Source organism: Aspergillus candidus, assembly GCF_002847045.1.
Source record: "Aspergillus candidus strain CBS 102.13 unplaced genomic scaffold BDW47scaffold_31, whole genome shotgun sequence".
NCBI classification, from domain to species: Eukaryota; Fungi; Ascomycota; class Eurotiomycetes; order Eurotiales; family Aspergillaceae; genus Aspergillus; species Aspergillus candidus.
In genome coordinates, this window is record NW_020194036.1 from 184352 (window position 1) to 198415 (window position 14064).

A 14064-nucleotide genomic window follows, 5' to 3' on the forward strand; every position below is an offset into this window, starting at 1 on the left:
CGGGCTGAATTAGACACGCGTTGGGGTTGGTTTAGTGATTAGTTTGGTAGTGAAAATGCGGGGAAGTTTCGGGAATAGTAGTCATATTGGGTAAACTCTTGCGCAGACAAATGAGGTTGAACTGACGTCGGTGACTTCCTTCTTGCATCTAAATGTCGGTCTGCAATATGATATCAAGTAGACGCAGTGACCACTGTTATGTCATCTAGGAGTGAAAATCTGGCAGCCATTTTTTTTCCTATTTACTAAGCACATCAATAGCCAAGGTACAACTGTTTTATATTCCCACCGAAGCGTTGTATGTAAGGAACATGCATCAACTGCAGTGTGTCATTGAATATGATTCAGATGGGAGGATGATATGTAAGACACACCCAATGATGTCAACAAGCAAGAAGACACAATTTATTGACAAGACTACCAATGTAAACAGCCAATAAACAGGCATGTAGAAATGCAGAAGGTTCTATCCGTATGAACCATCCCATGACCACCAGAGTTCAGTCAAGACCACCACATGAAGGTATGCAAGATGTGTCATTTAAGCATCTCTATCACACGGGCGAGATTATAATTTTCAATCTTATCAAACTTTCTGTAGAGTGGCTATAGTAGAACCCATTAGACCCATCCAACCACGACGAGTGCCATCTACGACGTGCCATATCGCTGCATCGAACAGAACAAAGCATATTTCAGGCAATCCGATTTGACAACAGAATAAACATCCACAAGAATTGTTCCTCACAGTAACTCCTCCAAGCGACCATGCTATTAGAACATAGCGTGAGCCCTCGCTGTCGCTACCGTCTTCCCAAGAGCCGTACATGGCCCCAAAATGGAAGGACAGGACGACCAACACGCCCTCCGGCCGTCTCGAAAATGAATTGCACGACGACACATAAATCAACGACCTGGATAAACTTGGTATCTGACGACAAATGTTTGGACATGACCATAAACATTAATTTGACGGAGAGGGAGATCGGCGAGTGGCGCTCCCGATTATGGCCTATTGAGATGTTTGAGCGGGGACTGATACTTTGAAGGAAATAGACAAGAGGACTAACGAACTTATCATTCAACAAAAGGTGTATACAATGCTAGTAGGGAGCCAAGGAGATGTTGCAGCATTTGGATTTATGGACTTTAACCAGTAAGTGTCATCTTAACCCAATACAAAGCCACATAGACACGGTAAGGGACTGCATTAGCCATGTCTATGGGATAATCACCACTCCCAGCTAGACACCTCCGTTTGGGTGTCATGAGAATCTGACAGCTTAATAGCAGGCTAGACTATGCGAGAACTGACACAAGGGTAGTCACTAAGGGCGAACTAGTATATTACCACACGTTTCACATCAGTTAATATAGCTTCAGTCTAATGATAAATCTGGAGCACTAAGTATTTATCATGCTTTATTACAGGCGCACGGGCGATGAAGCCCCTCGTGCCAGCCATTGCTGTAGAATAACAAAACCATAACAACCCGGACATACGCATGGTTGATCCAGAGTGTCGATTCAATCGCTGTATCAGAGAGGAAAGTAGATATCACTACTGGCATTTGTCTTTGTCCTTCCATAGCAGACCGTACCATAAGTGACTAGTTCTATTATGTTTCCTCCCCAGCTGATCTTAATCTTAACAGTCATTTGAATTGGATGTTTTACATCACCGTTGTTAGTGTAGATGGAATTTGGCCGTTAGATGCATGTTGCACTCGGTTGTCCAAACGAGGGCTCAAATTCTCTGTACGAAATTTCTGCACTGGGAGTTTTTACGGCTTACTGCGCTCCTGACATGTTGTGACATAAAGTAGAGGGTGATAGATGTGCCAGGCAGGGGGCACCGTCTGCGACAAGGCTGTAAGGTGCGGAGAACACCCGCGCAGTCGACCAATTGGAGCTGCACAATTCTGACACTGGTCTCTGTCTGGTCGATGGCGTCGAGAACTAGGGGTGTGTTTAAGGAGGGTGCTTGTCGTTACCCTCGCGGCATGGTTGGGAAGGGTATAGGTCGCCAGACTGGTAGAGATTCGGGTCCGTCATGGTGAGCCATAGAGTGGGATAATGGTGTCGATGATGAAGACGGCAGAGCATGGCCATATACGGATAGTAGGATATTATGGCACGCATACAGGATGTTGATCCCTGCAGGTCATGCTAAGTTTATAATAACACTACTCAAGTCGGCAAAAGAATGGTATGGACGCCGCTGGATCTTGGAATGTTCAACAGATCGACATTCTTCATAACCCTAGATCAGAGTTGACTGGATTGTCTTATATCGTTAAGATATATTCTCATCGACATTACTTGACGATTGCAGTTGGGTTATAGATACAATTATTGCTGCTAACGCACACACCATCTCCAGCGATAATATTAAACCACAGTGTAAAATATAGAACGATTCCATAAGCTCTTCCCATTCGTCACCTATAATTATAAGAAAAGCTAAATCTAATAAATATGAATGATACATTGACCGATAACCCATATATACATCAAACAAAAAAAAAAAAAATCACGCTTAAAGCTTCAATTGAGAGACCGGCGGCTTCCGGGCAACCACCACAAACCGAGGAATACACAAAGCAGCGCCTCGCTGCCCCTCCGCAGCCGACTCATGCACAAAGCGATAGAAGCGGTTCGCGCCGTCTTTCTCCCCAACAGAAACCAATCGGTCGCCAAACTCCTCCATCGTACACAGATGCTGGTCGCCAAACGGCCGGATCAGATCATCCTCGTCATCGTTCAGCTCCATCTTCGCATCAGCGAACCCGATCTCCCCTAGCAGCGCCGGCAGATCCAGCATCCAGTCGTGGCGACCTTCCGCCCAGCACGCCAGACGCAGCTGATCTAGCGCGGGCGTCTCCATGTTCGGGTCAATCTTCTTGACGCGCGTCCGCACCGAGTCCATGTCGTCCCACTGCAGGTAGCCACCGGGCTTGAGCAGACGGTAGAAGTTGGTCATGGCGCGCGTGCGATCCTCGTTGGTCAGGACCATGATGACCAGACGCACGTGCACAAAGTCGTACTTGCCGACCATCTCCTCGGGCACATCGTCGAACAGACTCCAGTGCTGGAGTTTGATGTTCTTGGGCATCCATGGGCTTGGCGGACACTGGGTAAGGTTGATGTCGAGCCCGTCCAGCTGCGCATTGGGGTACTTCTTGGCTACGTCGATGAGCCACATGCCCGTGCCAAAGGCGATATCCGCGATGGCCACCTGGGCGTCGCTGGCCTTGGGGAGCGAGATGGAGGGGTGGACGATGTAGCCCAGGGCCTCGCGCCAGAGGTAGTGCTGGAGGTTGAGGCGCGAGGCAGCGCGGAAGTGGCTGTCCAGCATGTAGCCATGGCCGTTGGCCAGGTTGAAGTCGGCGTCGGGTTTGGGAGCCATTGTGAGAAGATGTGTAGGGAGTTTGATGTGGTTGGAAGTGGGGATGTCAGGATCATGGCCATGCTTAAATACCACCACGGGTGGAGCACCACCACCTACGGGACGGAGATGCGGTAGGAGAGGGATAAGCCGTCCGAACCAGACCCAATCCGTCCAAAGTACGAGCTGGCTACGATGCCGACCCGGCGCTGATTCGCGGTGCATGGTCGGGTGTGGCCCATGGACCCCATTCCCACCACGACGATCCTTGGGTTTCTCGGGGCGACAGCACGCTAGTCCATCTCTAGGCGTGCAGCTAGGCTAGGGCAAACGGTTCACGTTCCGCAGGACGCTGTCCTCCCACCGGGCCTGGCTTGACAGGTCCTATCTGGTCAACCATTGGTGGGCGGACACAGGTGTGGGAAGCTCCAGATAACCCCTCCTTCTACTTTTTTCAAACCGTCAAACGCCAGCATGTCGATCAGCACCGAAGGGAAAAATAACACCGCGCAACGGGTCCCTCCCCACTTGCCAGAGACTTCCGTCCCCCAATCACGATCCCGTGTCGTCTGCATCTTGCCCCGGATCCGTACCATTGACACCCCTCCTCCCTTCTCCTCCTGTCATCCGCTACTGGAGCTAATGGCATGGCGTCCATGCTCGGAGACTGCATCGAGGTCCTGTGCCGCAAGCCTCGGTCCTGTCGGGGGGAAATCCGGTTTGTGAATGGGGCCAATCTCGGTTAGGGTTAGGCTAACCGTGTACGAACCCCTATACTCTGTAGATGACCGATAGCCACGGAGGTAGGAGCGGAGATATTTCCTCGACCACCATGTGAACAGTAGAATGCAACTGTGGATAGGTAGCACGTTTTCCACAGCCCAACGCTGTGGTGAATGGGACGTCCTGCCCATGGTGGGGTTCTCGTGACAGCCGGTGTCAGGGGGGGCTGTCAGAGAATATGCAGACCCCGGTCAACGTGGTCTGATCTGACCCTCCTGTCTCTGATTGTCCCCTGGGATTTCCGAGGACCAATGGGACATGGTGTTTCCATCTCCATGCGAGACATCGTCGCATCCAGAAATAATAATGCAGGGTCGATAATGCAGGGGTTCATCCTAAGCGCTTAGTCATGTATACACTCCAGATATGGCCTAGCGCCGTGGCGTGCCAGTCGATCGCTGCATGCTTACCTAATCCCAGCAGTCTCTGCTTTTTTTTTTTATCGATTTTTCTTCATTTTGTCGTCGATCAACACGATAGACTGAGGAAGAACATGACCGGCGTCCCTACATGAGCTGCACATCCTTTAACACCCCCCCTACCACCTAAACCCCCCGGAACTACCTTGATGAGTTCCTCCCCCGACAATGGCACCCCGCCATACGCCAGCATGGCCGGCAAGCTGGATCCCCAGCTGCTGAAAGCCATTGATGCGATGGGCTTCACGTCCATGACGCCGGTACAGCACCGCGTCCTGACTGAGCTCCCCACCTGGCGCAGCGACTGTCTCGTCCAGGCCAAGACCGGCACGGGCAAGACCCTGGCCTTCCTGCTCCCCGCGCTCCACAGCCTGCTGCACGGCCACGCGCCGCCCCCAGGCCAAGTCGGCATCCTCATCGTGACGCCGACGCGCGAGCTCGCCCAGCAGATCGCCGTGTCGTGCGACCAGCTCACCGCGATGCTCGCCCGCCGCCTGGAGTGCCACATCGCCGTCGGCGGCACCGCGCGCGCATCGGCCCTCTCGCGCTTCCTCAAGGGCTCGCCCTCCATCCTCGTCGCCACCCCCGGCCGTCTGAAGGACTACCTTTCCGAGGCAGCGCCCGCGCGCAAACTCGCCCACATCCAAACCCTCGTCCTCGACGAGGCCGACACCATGCTCGACAGCGGCTTCCTCGCCGACATCCGCGCCATCCTGCAGCTCATCCCCTCCAAGGCCACAGCCAAATGGCAAGGCATGTGCTTCTCGGCGACGGTGCCCCCGCGCGTCCGCGACGTCGTCAACGTCGTCCTCAACCCGGGCTACCACACCCTGTGCACAATCTCCAAGGACGAAGCGCCCACCCACGAGCGCGTCCCGCAATACCACATGCCAATCGACAGCGTCGCCTCGACCTTCACCACCCTCGCCGCCCTCCTCGAGCGCGAAGCCCGCACAAACGCCAAGATCATCGTCTTCGGCGTAACCGCCAACATCGTGGCTCTCATGGCCCGCGCCTTCTCCCAAGGCCTCACCACCCTCCCCGTCTTCGAGATCCACTCGCGCCTCAACCAGAGCGCGCGCACGCGCACAACCACCCAATTCAAGGACGCCCGCGCCGGCGTGCTCTTCGCATCCGACGTCATCGGCCGCGGCATGGACTTCCCGAACGTCGACCTCGTCATCCAAGTCGGCATCCCGGCCTCGGGCGAGCAATACGTGCACCGCGTGGGTCGCACAGCCCGCGCCGGCTCCGACGGCCGCGCCATCGTGCTCCTCACCGAGCCGGAATCCTTCTTCCTGCGCAACAACCGCCACCTGCCCATCAAGCCCTATCCTGAGGCAGACGCCGTGCACGCCACCGCGGCTACCCCCCAGGTCGCAAACGGTGTCGCGTCCGCCATGCACCGCGTCGACGAGTCGACCAAGCAGCGCGCGTACTCCTCCTACGTGGGCTTCCTGGCTGGCTCGGGTTTCCTCAAGCCACTGCGGCTGGATAAGCCCGGTCTGGTGCAGGTTGCGAACGAGCTCGCTGTGAAGGGTATGGCGTGTCCCGAGCCGCCTGTCATGGACAGGAAGGTTGTTGGCAAGATGGGCATGAAGGGCGTTCCTGGGTTCAACTACGGGAGTGGTGCGCGCGACTTGGACGGCGATGCTCCGGCTCCGCGGTCTGGTCGTGGCGGTGCGAGAAACAAGACGCGCGATGCGTTGAGCCCTGGTGCGGGGAGAGATGCGCGTGGTGGGATTGAGAAGTCTGGTGGTGGTCGTGGGCGTGGTGGTGGTCGGGGGAGAGGAGGCCGTGGCAGAGGACGTGGCGCGCCTCGCAGGGGGGCTTGAGTTATTGATAGCGCTTGAGTTGTGTTGTTTCTTATGACCCCTTAAACTTTCACGTTAGATAGATAGATATTAGACTGCGCCCTAGATAGATTTATACCCTGTCATACGATGTCGTCGCTCAAGAACCAGATTAGAAATTGAATAATGAATAGACTGCATTAGCAACGCTATACCCATCCTGATGTACACTTTAACTCCCAATGCCTCAAAAAATTGAAGTGTGCCACGACTAGTTGATCTTCACCTGAAACAAATACCGCTGTCGAATCTGCGCCACGTCATACACAATATACTCATTATAGTACAGCCCGCTGGGCCCCTGCCTAGCTGCAGTCGCGACCGACGAGTCAGGCATCTGCACCCCCCGCAAGCTCTCATGGACACGACCGGCGTCCGTCCACGCGCCGGGGATCGAGCTGCCGCGGCCGAGGGTAGCGTACTTGCCGGCCTTCTTGGCGTCGGAGCCGGCGTCGAAGTTGGCCCTGTCCAGCTCCAGCATGGGGTTGCCGAGCTCGACGTCGCACAGGAGCAGCAGGCCCGTGCCGCCGCTGTTGCAGGAGCAGGTGTACCCGGCGGACTTGCTCGACATGTCGGCGAAGTAGACGCCCTTGCCGAACATGTAGCCGCTGACGGGGGCTTCGGGGGGTGCGATCCGTAGGCCTTGGCTGAGGATGCCGCCGAAGTTGGTGCTGCGCGATCCGTGCCAGAGGAGGCTGCGGTTGCTGTTTTTGAGCTCGGCGTAGGGGGAGGATTCGAATCGCTCGTTTTCGCCTTGGCGTTCGATGCGAAAGATGTTGATGACCTAGTGTGGTTAGTTAAGATTTGCCGGATTGGAAAAATGTGTTAGATTGAAAAGTACCTTGTATCCCATGCGGTGCGTCGAGCCGCGCGATTGTTGGAGATAGTTGTGCAGCTCTTGGAATTCGGTGGTCTTGTGGTCCACTGTTAATGTTAGTACGGTCGGTTGCACCAGGGGTCGAGCCAACTTACACGCTGTCATCTCTTCCATGCCCAGGCTTTGGAACTGCCGGTCCAGCTCGTGGATGTTATCCTCCTGCTTGGACTCCATGATGGTATTCGCGACCTCCATCTCGGTCAGGGCCTCGAGCAACTCGATCTCTCTTTTTATTTGCGCGTCGGTGTTCAGCACGGGCGGTCGGTTGCGGCCGAAGACGTGCGGGATGGTAGTGAAGTACTGATCGCTGAGGTCTGCCATCGCCGTCGCACACGAACTGTTGTACTTTTGCGGCGCCAGCGCAGGGTTGCCGGCGAGCTCCGACAGGTCCTTCAATATTTGGAACCCGTTGCGGAGGGTGCGTTTGCTCAGCTTGCCCAGGGGGAGCTTTAGCGCATCGTACGACATGGACGCCATGACGGACAGGAAATGCTTCTTGTTGAAGATGAACGACATGAGGTCCTGGACGGGCGCGGTCAAGGTGCTTTGTACGGGCGGACGCTTTTCCTCCTCCTTCTTCTTCTTCTTCTTCCCCCCTGCCTCGTCATCTTCGTCGTCCGAGTCCTCTTCGTAGTTGCGCTCGATAAAAGTGTACTTTCCCTTCTTCGGGGGGTCCAGCCGCTTCTCCCATGACAGGCCCGACTTGGCTTTGAACTTCTTCTCGAATTCCCTCTTCGCCGTCTCCAGAGTGTTATCGCCTAGCAATGCGCTTTGACCGACTTCGCCGACGCGGCCCCAGCGCGTCCATGTTGAAAAGGTCTGTCCCGCAGGGTCCACTAGCAGCTGAAGGCGGTAGAACTTGTTGTTGTTGGCGGCTGCCACGGTCTGATTCAGCGCGGCATCCCAGATCAACCCCTCGTCGTCAATGTACACCGAGCGGTCTAGGCGCGAGATGCATTGTCAGCAACGTCCGGTGGCGGTGTTTCGTGTCAGTCAGGGGTAGTTACTGGTTAGAAAGCACGCCTCGTCCACGGAGATCTTCAACTTCTTGGAGCCGACTGTCTGAGCGTCCTTGGCTCGCTTGCAGGCGCCATCCTCATCACCGTCTGCGCCTTCATCCTCGTGAAGGACCTCTTCGAGCGTGCGCTTCTTCTTTGGGCTTTCCTTCGTCCCGTTCGCCTTGTTTTTCCCGTCGACCTTGTCCTTGCTGATCCCCAACACGTAGTCGTCCACGGCCAAAGGCTTGCCCTCCTTTTGAGACTCGATCAGCCAGTCGATGGCAACAATCTCACAATTGTAGACCTTGATCGCTTTGATGTCTAGGGCCGTCAGTATGCTTGCTTCCGGGGCGAGAGCTGAACACTGATGGGCCACCCACACTTGGAGTTCTTCCGGTCGACCTCTCTCTGGTTGGTGATGAAATGGGTACAGTCATCCTCGACCCCGTGGAAGTATGATCCGCCCAGATCCTCGATAATTTTCGAAATCTTCGCTGTCTCAGGTTAGCTCAGCCTGTGGGTCTTTGCTGTGTATCGTATCAACCTTGGGTATATCCGGGGAAAGACCCGCTCGCGGTGACGCGGATGTCTTTGAAGCTGGACGACATCATGTCGGTGGGATTGTAACAAAGCAAAGGCCTATTTGGAGCAAATTGAGTCTGTGCGAGCAGAGAGAAGCCGCCGGAGAAGACGACATGGTGTTCGTATAAATACTCGTGACTGCCGCTTGTTGAGTTCGTGCCTGGGCCTGAGCGATTAGGCCCCCCATGTCGGTGCCTGCCTGCTCGCCGCGCCGTGATTGGCCCGTCACATCCCCGAGTCAGGCACCAGACCACGTGACATGTGCTGCCTAGAATGCTGAAAGAGGACTAGCGTGTTATCTCCTCTCCATGGTCTGATAGATCTTTAGGATGAGAAGGTCTGCAATCGTTGGCTATGGTCGAAAGGATTGATCGTGCCATGGATAAAGGGAAGGTGAAACGGCCCGTTCCGAGAGCAAGGGGGCCTATCTGGGACGGGACGGCATCTGTCTGGGCTTGGGTATTCGAGGGCATCAACCCTTGATCACAGCATGCGTCTTACGCTATTCTGGACGGATGAAGAACTGTCTCGGGGACATTGATAAAAACGAACACAATGTTCAGGTACGTTCGTCGACACCGGAGTGAAGGCAGGTGGTATCCTCACCGAAGCGGACGAGCGATGGTCTGGCGCTGTCGACCTACAATTGCATCATCTTCAGATTAACGGCATTAGGTAGCTTCAGATAACGATAATTGGAGCTTAGCCAGTTCAGGGACCATGTCAACACTTTGTACTTCGTTGACACCCACCCACATCTAGACAACGTTTCTGACCGGCGGGAAAATACACATGACCAGGTGTCCTTCACCGTGAAGAGTGAAATCTTATTGGCATCCAACATGAACCAGGAGCGGTTCAAAACTTCCCTGCTGAACATCCCCTAACGAAAGGTTGGCTTTATCTCCTAGTCATGCCCGAGATGGTGGACCCAATCCCCGCGAAACCGCCATTACTGAGTACACACTGCGAAGTGGTCATCTATGGAACGGGACATGCATACTGATCAACAATCAGCTCCTTGCATGCTGATATGGGATTTGAATCTGTCACGGGTATGTTGATCGCGGGGGTGAACAACGCATGTAAATTGGCTCACGCGACTAAACACGACGTGACTCCACATTCCCTGAAGGATGCGAACAGGGGTATGAAACACATGGGAGCCCTCGTTAGAGAGCATGGCAAATGATTGGACATGCCGGACCGGAGAGTCGTGCGCTGTTAAGTCCACCAGGACGGAGATTAGGCCAAAAAGATATCTAATTGGCACGTACATGGATCCTGTCAGGGGGTACTGCATCCATAGCGCTGTTGGACCATATTAACCTTGTTATCTGTTCCTGGCCAAATTCCTACACCAGCGGGCTGCGACACCAGAAGGAGAGCCCCGGACCGGTCGTGGGGGCTAAGCCGTGGATAACAATCGTGGCTTGTTACGGCAGCCGAGCCAAACATAAACCAAGCATGAAATTAATCCTCCAAATCATGAATGGAATCCATCTTTCTGCTGACATGATTGAGCCACATAATAGGGTACTCTGGAGCTTGCCCCTGTCACAGCCTATCAACAAGGCTGCGGGTAATGGTTTTTCTAGAAGGATTGCTAGTCCCTACAGGAATGGAGGCTTAGCTAGCGGGCGCCTCCTGTCGGTATACTTCTCGATCCGACAACCGACCTCGCGCATTCCTTACTTCGTCCACACCTTATCTAATTATAGTGCTCTGACTGTGGTTCGAAACTCTAGCAAACACGGATTGTAAATATTTCCGACAGGCAGCTGGCCACTCAAGTCCTTGAAGCCCTACCCTGCCATTCACTAATGCTGCTTGCCAAGATGGAGCGGATTCTTGTCGATCACGATCCATATTTCCGCCAAGGCGTCCTGTTTACAGCCTCCCGGCGGGGCGACTATCATTCACCAAATGGGGTTTCTATCCTGCAGAGTCCGCTGCCATTCCTTTCTTCGCAAGGCTAGGATGTCGATCGTATACGAATTGGAATGAGTAGGAAGGCTGCAGTGGGGTCTTATCCTTTGATAAACCGTGCAAAATCCGAGGTAGTAAATACTATATATGACCCGTCTGTCACCTCTCGCGACGAAATTATCCCTCGTCCATCACTCACCCCAACACCGGTAGCTCAACACACGAAAAGACAGGAGAATATCTATATCCATCCACTATGAAACCCAGCGCCTTCCTCCTCGTGGCAACAGCCCTAGCGCACGCCGAAGCACGCTTCGCCCCCGGAAGCACCACCGACACAATCACCATCCCGGAACCCGATACCCTAGATGACAGCATAGTGGTCACCACACCAGAAAACGCCCCCAACGCAATCGACCCCAACAGAGGCGACACCAAGAAACCCCCCTTTTATCTGCTTGTCGGCGACTCCACTGTCGCCTCCAACACCGGCTGGGGCGACGGCCTGCTCGAGCTGACGTCTCACCCCGACAACGGCATCAACTGGGGCAAGGGCGGCGCGACGACCGTCTCCTACCGTGAGGAGGGTCTGTGGGACCAGGTGATCTCTAACACGACCGAGTTCAAGCTTGACCACGAGCCCATCGTAACCATCCAGTTTGGTCACAATGACCATAAGGTTGATTCGGGTATCTCGCTGCATGGGTTCGAGGAGAATCTGAAGAAGATGGCGCTGGATGTTAAGAAGGCTGGGGGGACGCCGGTACATCTTCCTCTTTCATTCTTCTCTCTTTCAGCCTTCTACTCCACTTGACCCAACACTAGATCAATAACGCTAATCAAACATATATAGATCCTCATAACCCCCCTCGCAGTCCGCTCCTTCGAAAAAGACATCCTAGTCGACAGCCTCGCCCAGCAGCGCGAGAAAGCCATCGCAGCCGCCAAGGCCGCCGGCGTGGATTTCATCGACCTGAACACCGCCAGCAGGAAGTACGTCCAGAAGATCGGCAAGGAAGGATCCGCCAGCTACGACCTCGAATCGGGTGATAAAGTCCATCTGAACCCCACCGGGCGGGCGGTGTTTGCCCGTATGGTGGCCGACTTGTTGGTCAAGGCGCGGCCTGACCTGGAGAAGTCATTGAAGCCGAAGGATAAGGTTAGTGAGAAGATTGCTGCGGGGGAGGTTGCTACTGTTGATCAGGAGAATTAGCAGTAGGATGGGGGGTTTGCTTATCTGGATTGAGTTCAATGGAATTTGATGGCGATTGATGGATTCGTTGGGATATAGAATTTGATGCGTTATATTGTTCTATGTATATTTGTGAGAGACTAGTATTATTTATGATCTGATAATATGCGATGATAAACGAGAAAATGCTCATAGCACGCTATTTCCCCCCTCCCCCACCCCCTCAAGCAGCCATGCCAGATTGTACGAAACCCAAATCCAGAATTATTGTTTGGTGAACCTCTGCCGCAAGCGCTTCCCGTAAATATAAAACACAAACGGAATCAGCACCATGGCCAGAGAAATAAACGCCAGCAGCCACGAGGCCCACTGCAGCCCCAGCTTCTTATACATCTGAGTAGTAAAGAGCGGGAAAGCGGCGCCGCCACCCGAGCGGAGAAAGACCTTGGCCGCGAGAGCAGACGCCGCGTATTTGTGGTAAGCGTCGATGATGTAGTTATTAACGCCGTAATAACAAAGCACCATGCCGAAGCCGAAGGCGATACCGGAGGAGGAAGGTCCCACCCAAATGATATGCTTGAAGGAGGTGGCGCCGAGGATGAACAGGGCGATGGGAATGAAAGGGGCGCCGACAAGGGCGCCGATAAGGCGATCTTCGGGGGTGGGGTCGCGGCGAGCGCAGATGGTGCGGAATTGGCGCTCGATGAGCGGGGTGACGAGGAGGGCGAAGGCTGCGCCGATGAGAATGGGGATGAACATTAGTCCGATGAGGCCGTCGTTGTAGTTGTGGAGCTCGCCGAAGATGACGGGGTAGGCGAAGAAGAAGGCGTAGAGGAGGGCGTAAATGAGCATGATGTACATGCACATGAGGTCGAGGACGGGCTCCGTGAGGATCATGGTGATGGGGCGGATGAGGCTGGTGCGGACGATGTCGCGGAAGGTGAGTTTCTGGGTTTCTTGCTCCGTAATGATGTTCGGGTCGCCGGTTTCTTTGCGCATGCGTGCTGCGCGCCGTTTGAGGATGACGGGGGCGTAGGTCTCCGGGATGGCGCCTACGAGGATGAGGACCACGCCCGCGAAGGCCATGTTGACCCAGAAGAAGAGGTCGAGACGGCCTGAGCCAATGTTGATCCAGCCGCAGACGATGGGGCCGACGACAGGCCCGCAGTAAGGGGCGGCGGCGAAGTACGCGATGGCCATACCGCGGTCTTGGATGCTCCAGACGTCGGCGATGGTGCCGCCGGCGAGGGAGAGGCCGGAGCTGGAGAAGACGCCGCAGAGGAAGCGGCAGACTAGGAGACCACCTATGTTGGGCGCGAGCGCGCAGGGGATGTTGAAGATGACGTACAGGCCGAGCGAGATGATATAGACGGGTTGGCGGCCGATGATTTCAGAGAGAGGGGACCAGAGTAGCGGTCCCACGGCGAAGCCGCAGACCATAATGGAGCAAGTCAGGATGGCCACTTCTTCAGACACGCCGTATTTGTCCTCAATGAGACCAAGGCCGCCGGTGACGATAGAAGAGCCGTATGCGACGCAGACCACCAGGCCCGATGCTACCATCGTTACGTACCATCGGTACAATCTCGACCAGTTGAGCGGGTTTCCGGGGTCGTTGGTGGTGAAGGTGACAAACTCGGCATCCTCCGGGATCTTTTCTATATCAGACGGACGGCGCGTGGGCACGCGGCTGCGGATCTCCGTGAGCGTGCGTTCCGGCACAAGGCCTGTGTCGGTCTCGAGAGTATATTCCTCGGGGAAGATAGGATAGTCATCGCGACCAGCTTCGGGGTAGTTGAAGTCTAAAGGAGGAGGGGTTGCGGGCACGCCTTTTTCGCTGAGAGTTGCTCGAGTTTCGGTGCGATGTAAACGCAGGACACGGGAGTCCACAGAACCCCGGCGGTCCTCCATGGGGTTCGACATGTTTACTGTAGGATAGGATATTTCAATTGTTGACAAGAGTTTTTTACGCGGACGCAAGGCTTCTTAAAGAGGGACCGAACTCTTAACGTCATTGTTAACTCTATATCAATGCCGAGATAT

General features: G+C 54.7%; 5 protein-coding genes across 5 annotated transcripts; 2 read left to right on the forward strand and 3 right to left on the reverse strand.

The window, feature by feature from the left end:
- Nucleotides 1–2462: 2462 nt before the first annotated feature.
- Nucleotides 2463–3475, reverse strand: BDW47DRAFT_107909 (class I SAM-dependent methyltransferase). The gene has a single exon (XM_024813107.1). It carries the CDS (start codon nucleotides 3407–3409, stop codon nucleotides 2540–2542), a length of 870 nt encoding a protein of 289 aa, XP_024670916.1. The 5' UTR covers nucleotides 3410–3475; the 3' UTR covers nucleotides 2463–2539.
- Nucleotides 3476–4675: 1200 nt separating this feature from the next.
- On the forward strand, nucleotides 4676–6545 carry BDW47DRAFT_45880 (DEAD/DEAH box helicase). Its single transcript, XM_024819085.1, has one exon. It carries the CDS (start codon nucleotides 4740–4742, stop codon nucleotides 6423–6425), a length of 1686 nt encoding a protein of 561 aa, XP_024670917.1. The 5' UTR covers nucleotides 4676–4739; the 3' UTR covers nucleotides 6426–6545.
- On the reverse strand, nucleotides 6540–9013 carry BDW47DRAFT_45862 (putative poly(ADP)-ribose polymerase PARP). Its single transcript, XM_024819084.1, has 6 exons — nucleotides 8863–9013; nucleotides 8699–8812; nucleotides 8328–8639; nucleotides 7416–8261; nucleotides 7285–7367; nucleotides 6540–7227 (listed from the first exon to the last, which is right to left on the reverse strand). The coding sequence occupies exons 1-6, from the start codon at nucleotides 8927–8929 to the stop codon at nucleotides 6655–6657; spliced, it is 1995 nt and encodes a 664-aa protein (XP_024670918.1). The 5' UTR covers nucleotides 8930–9013; the 3' UTR covers nucleotides 6540–6654.
- A 1887-nt stretch (nucleotides 9014–10900) lies between these two features.
- On the forward strand, nucleotides 10901–12221 carry BDW47DRAFT_45887 (acetylesterase). The gene is made up of 2 exons (XM_024819086.1): nucleotides 10901–11592; nucleotides 11683–12221. The coding sequence occupies exons 1-2, from the start codon at nucleotides 11086–11088 to the stop codon at nucleotides 12040–12042; spliced, it is 867 nt and encodes a 288-aa protein (XP_024670919.1). The 5' UTR covers nucleotides 10901–11085; the 3' UTR covers nucleotides 12043–12221.
- Nucleotides 12222–12285: 64 nt separating this feature from the next.
- BDW47DRAFT_132508 (MFS transporter) lies at nucleotides 12286–13944 on the reverse strand (the record flags this gene model as incomplete). Its single annotated transcript, XM_024817568.1, has 1 exon — nucleotides 12286–13944. One exon carries the CDS (start codon nucleotides 13942–13944, stop codon nucleotides 12286–12288), a length of 1659 nt encoding a protein of 552 aa, XP_024670920.1.
- Nucleotides 13945–14064: the final 120 nt, after the last annotated feature.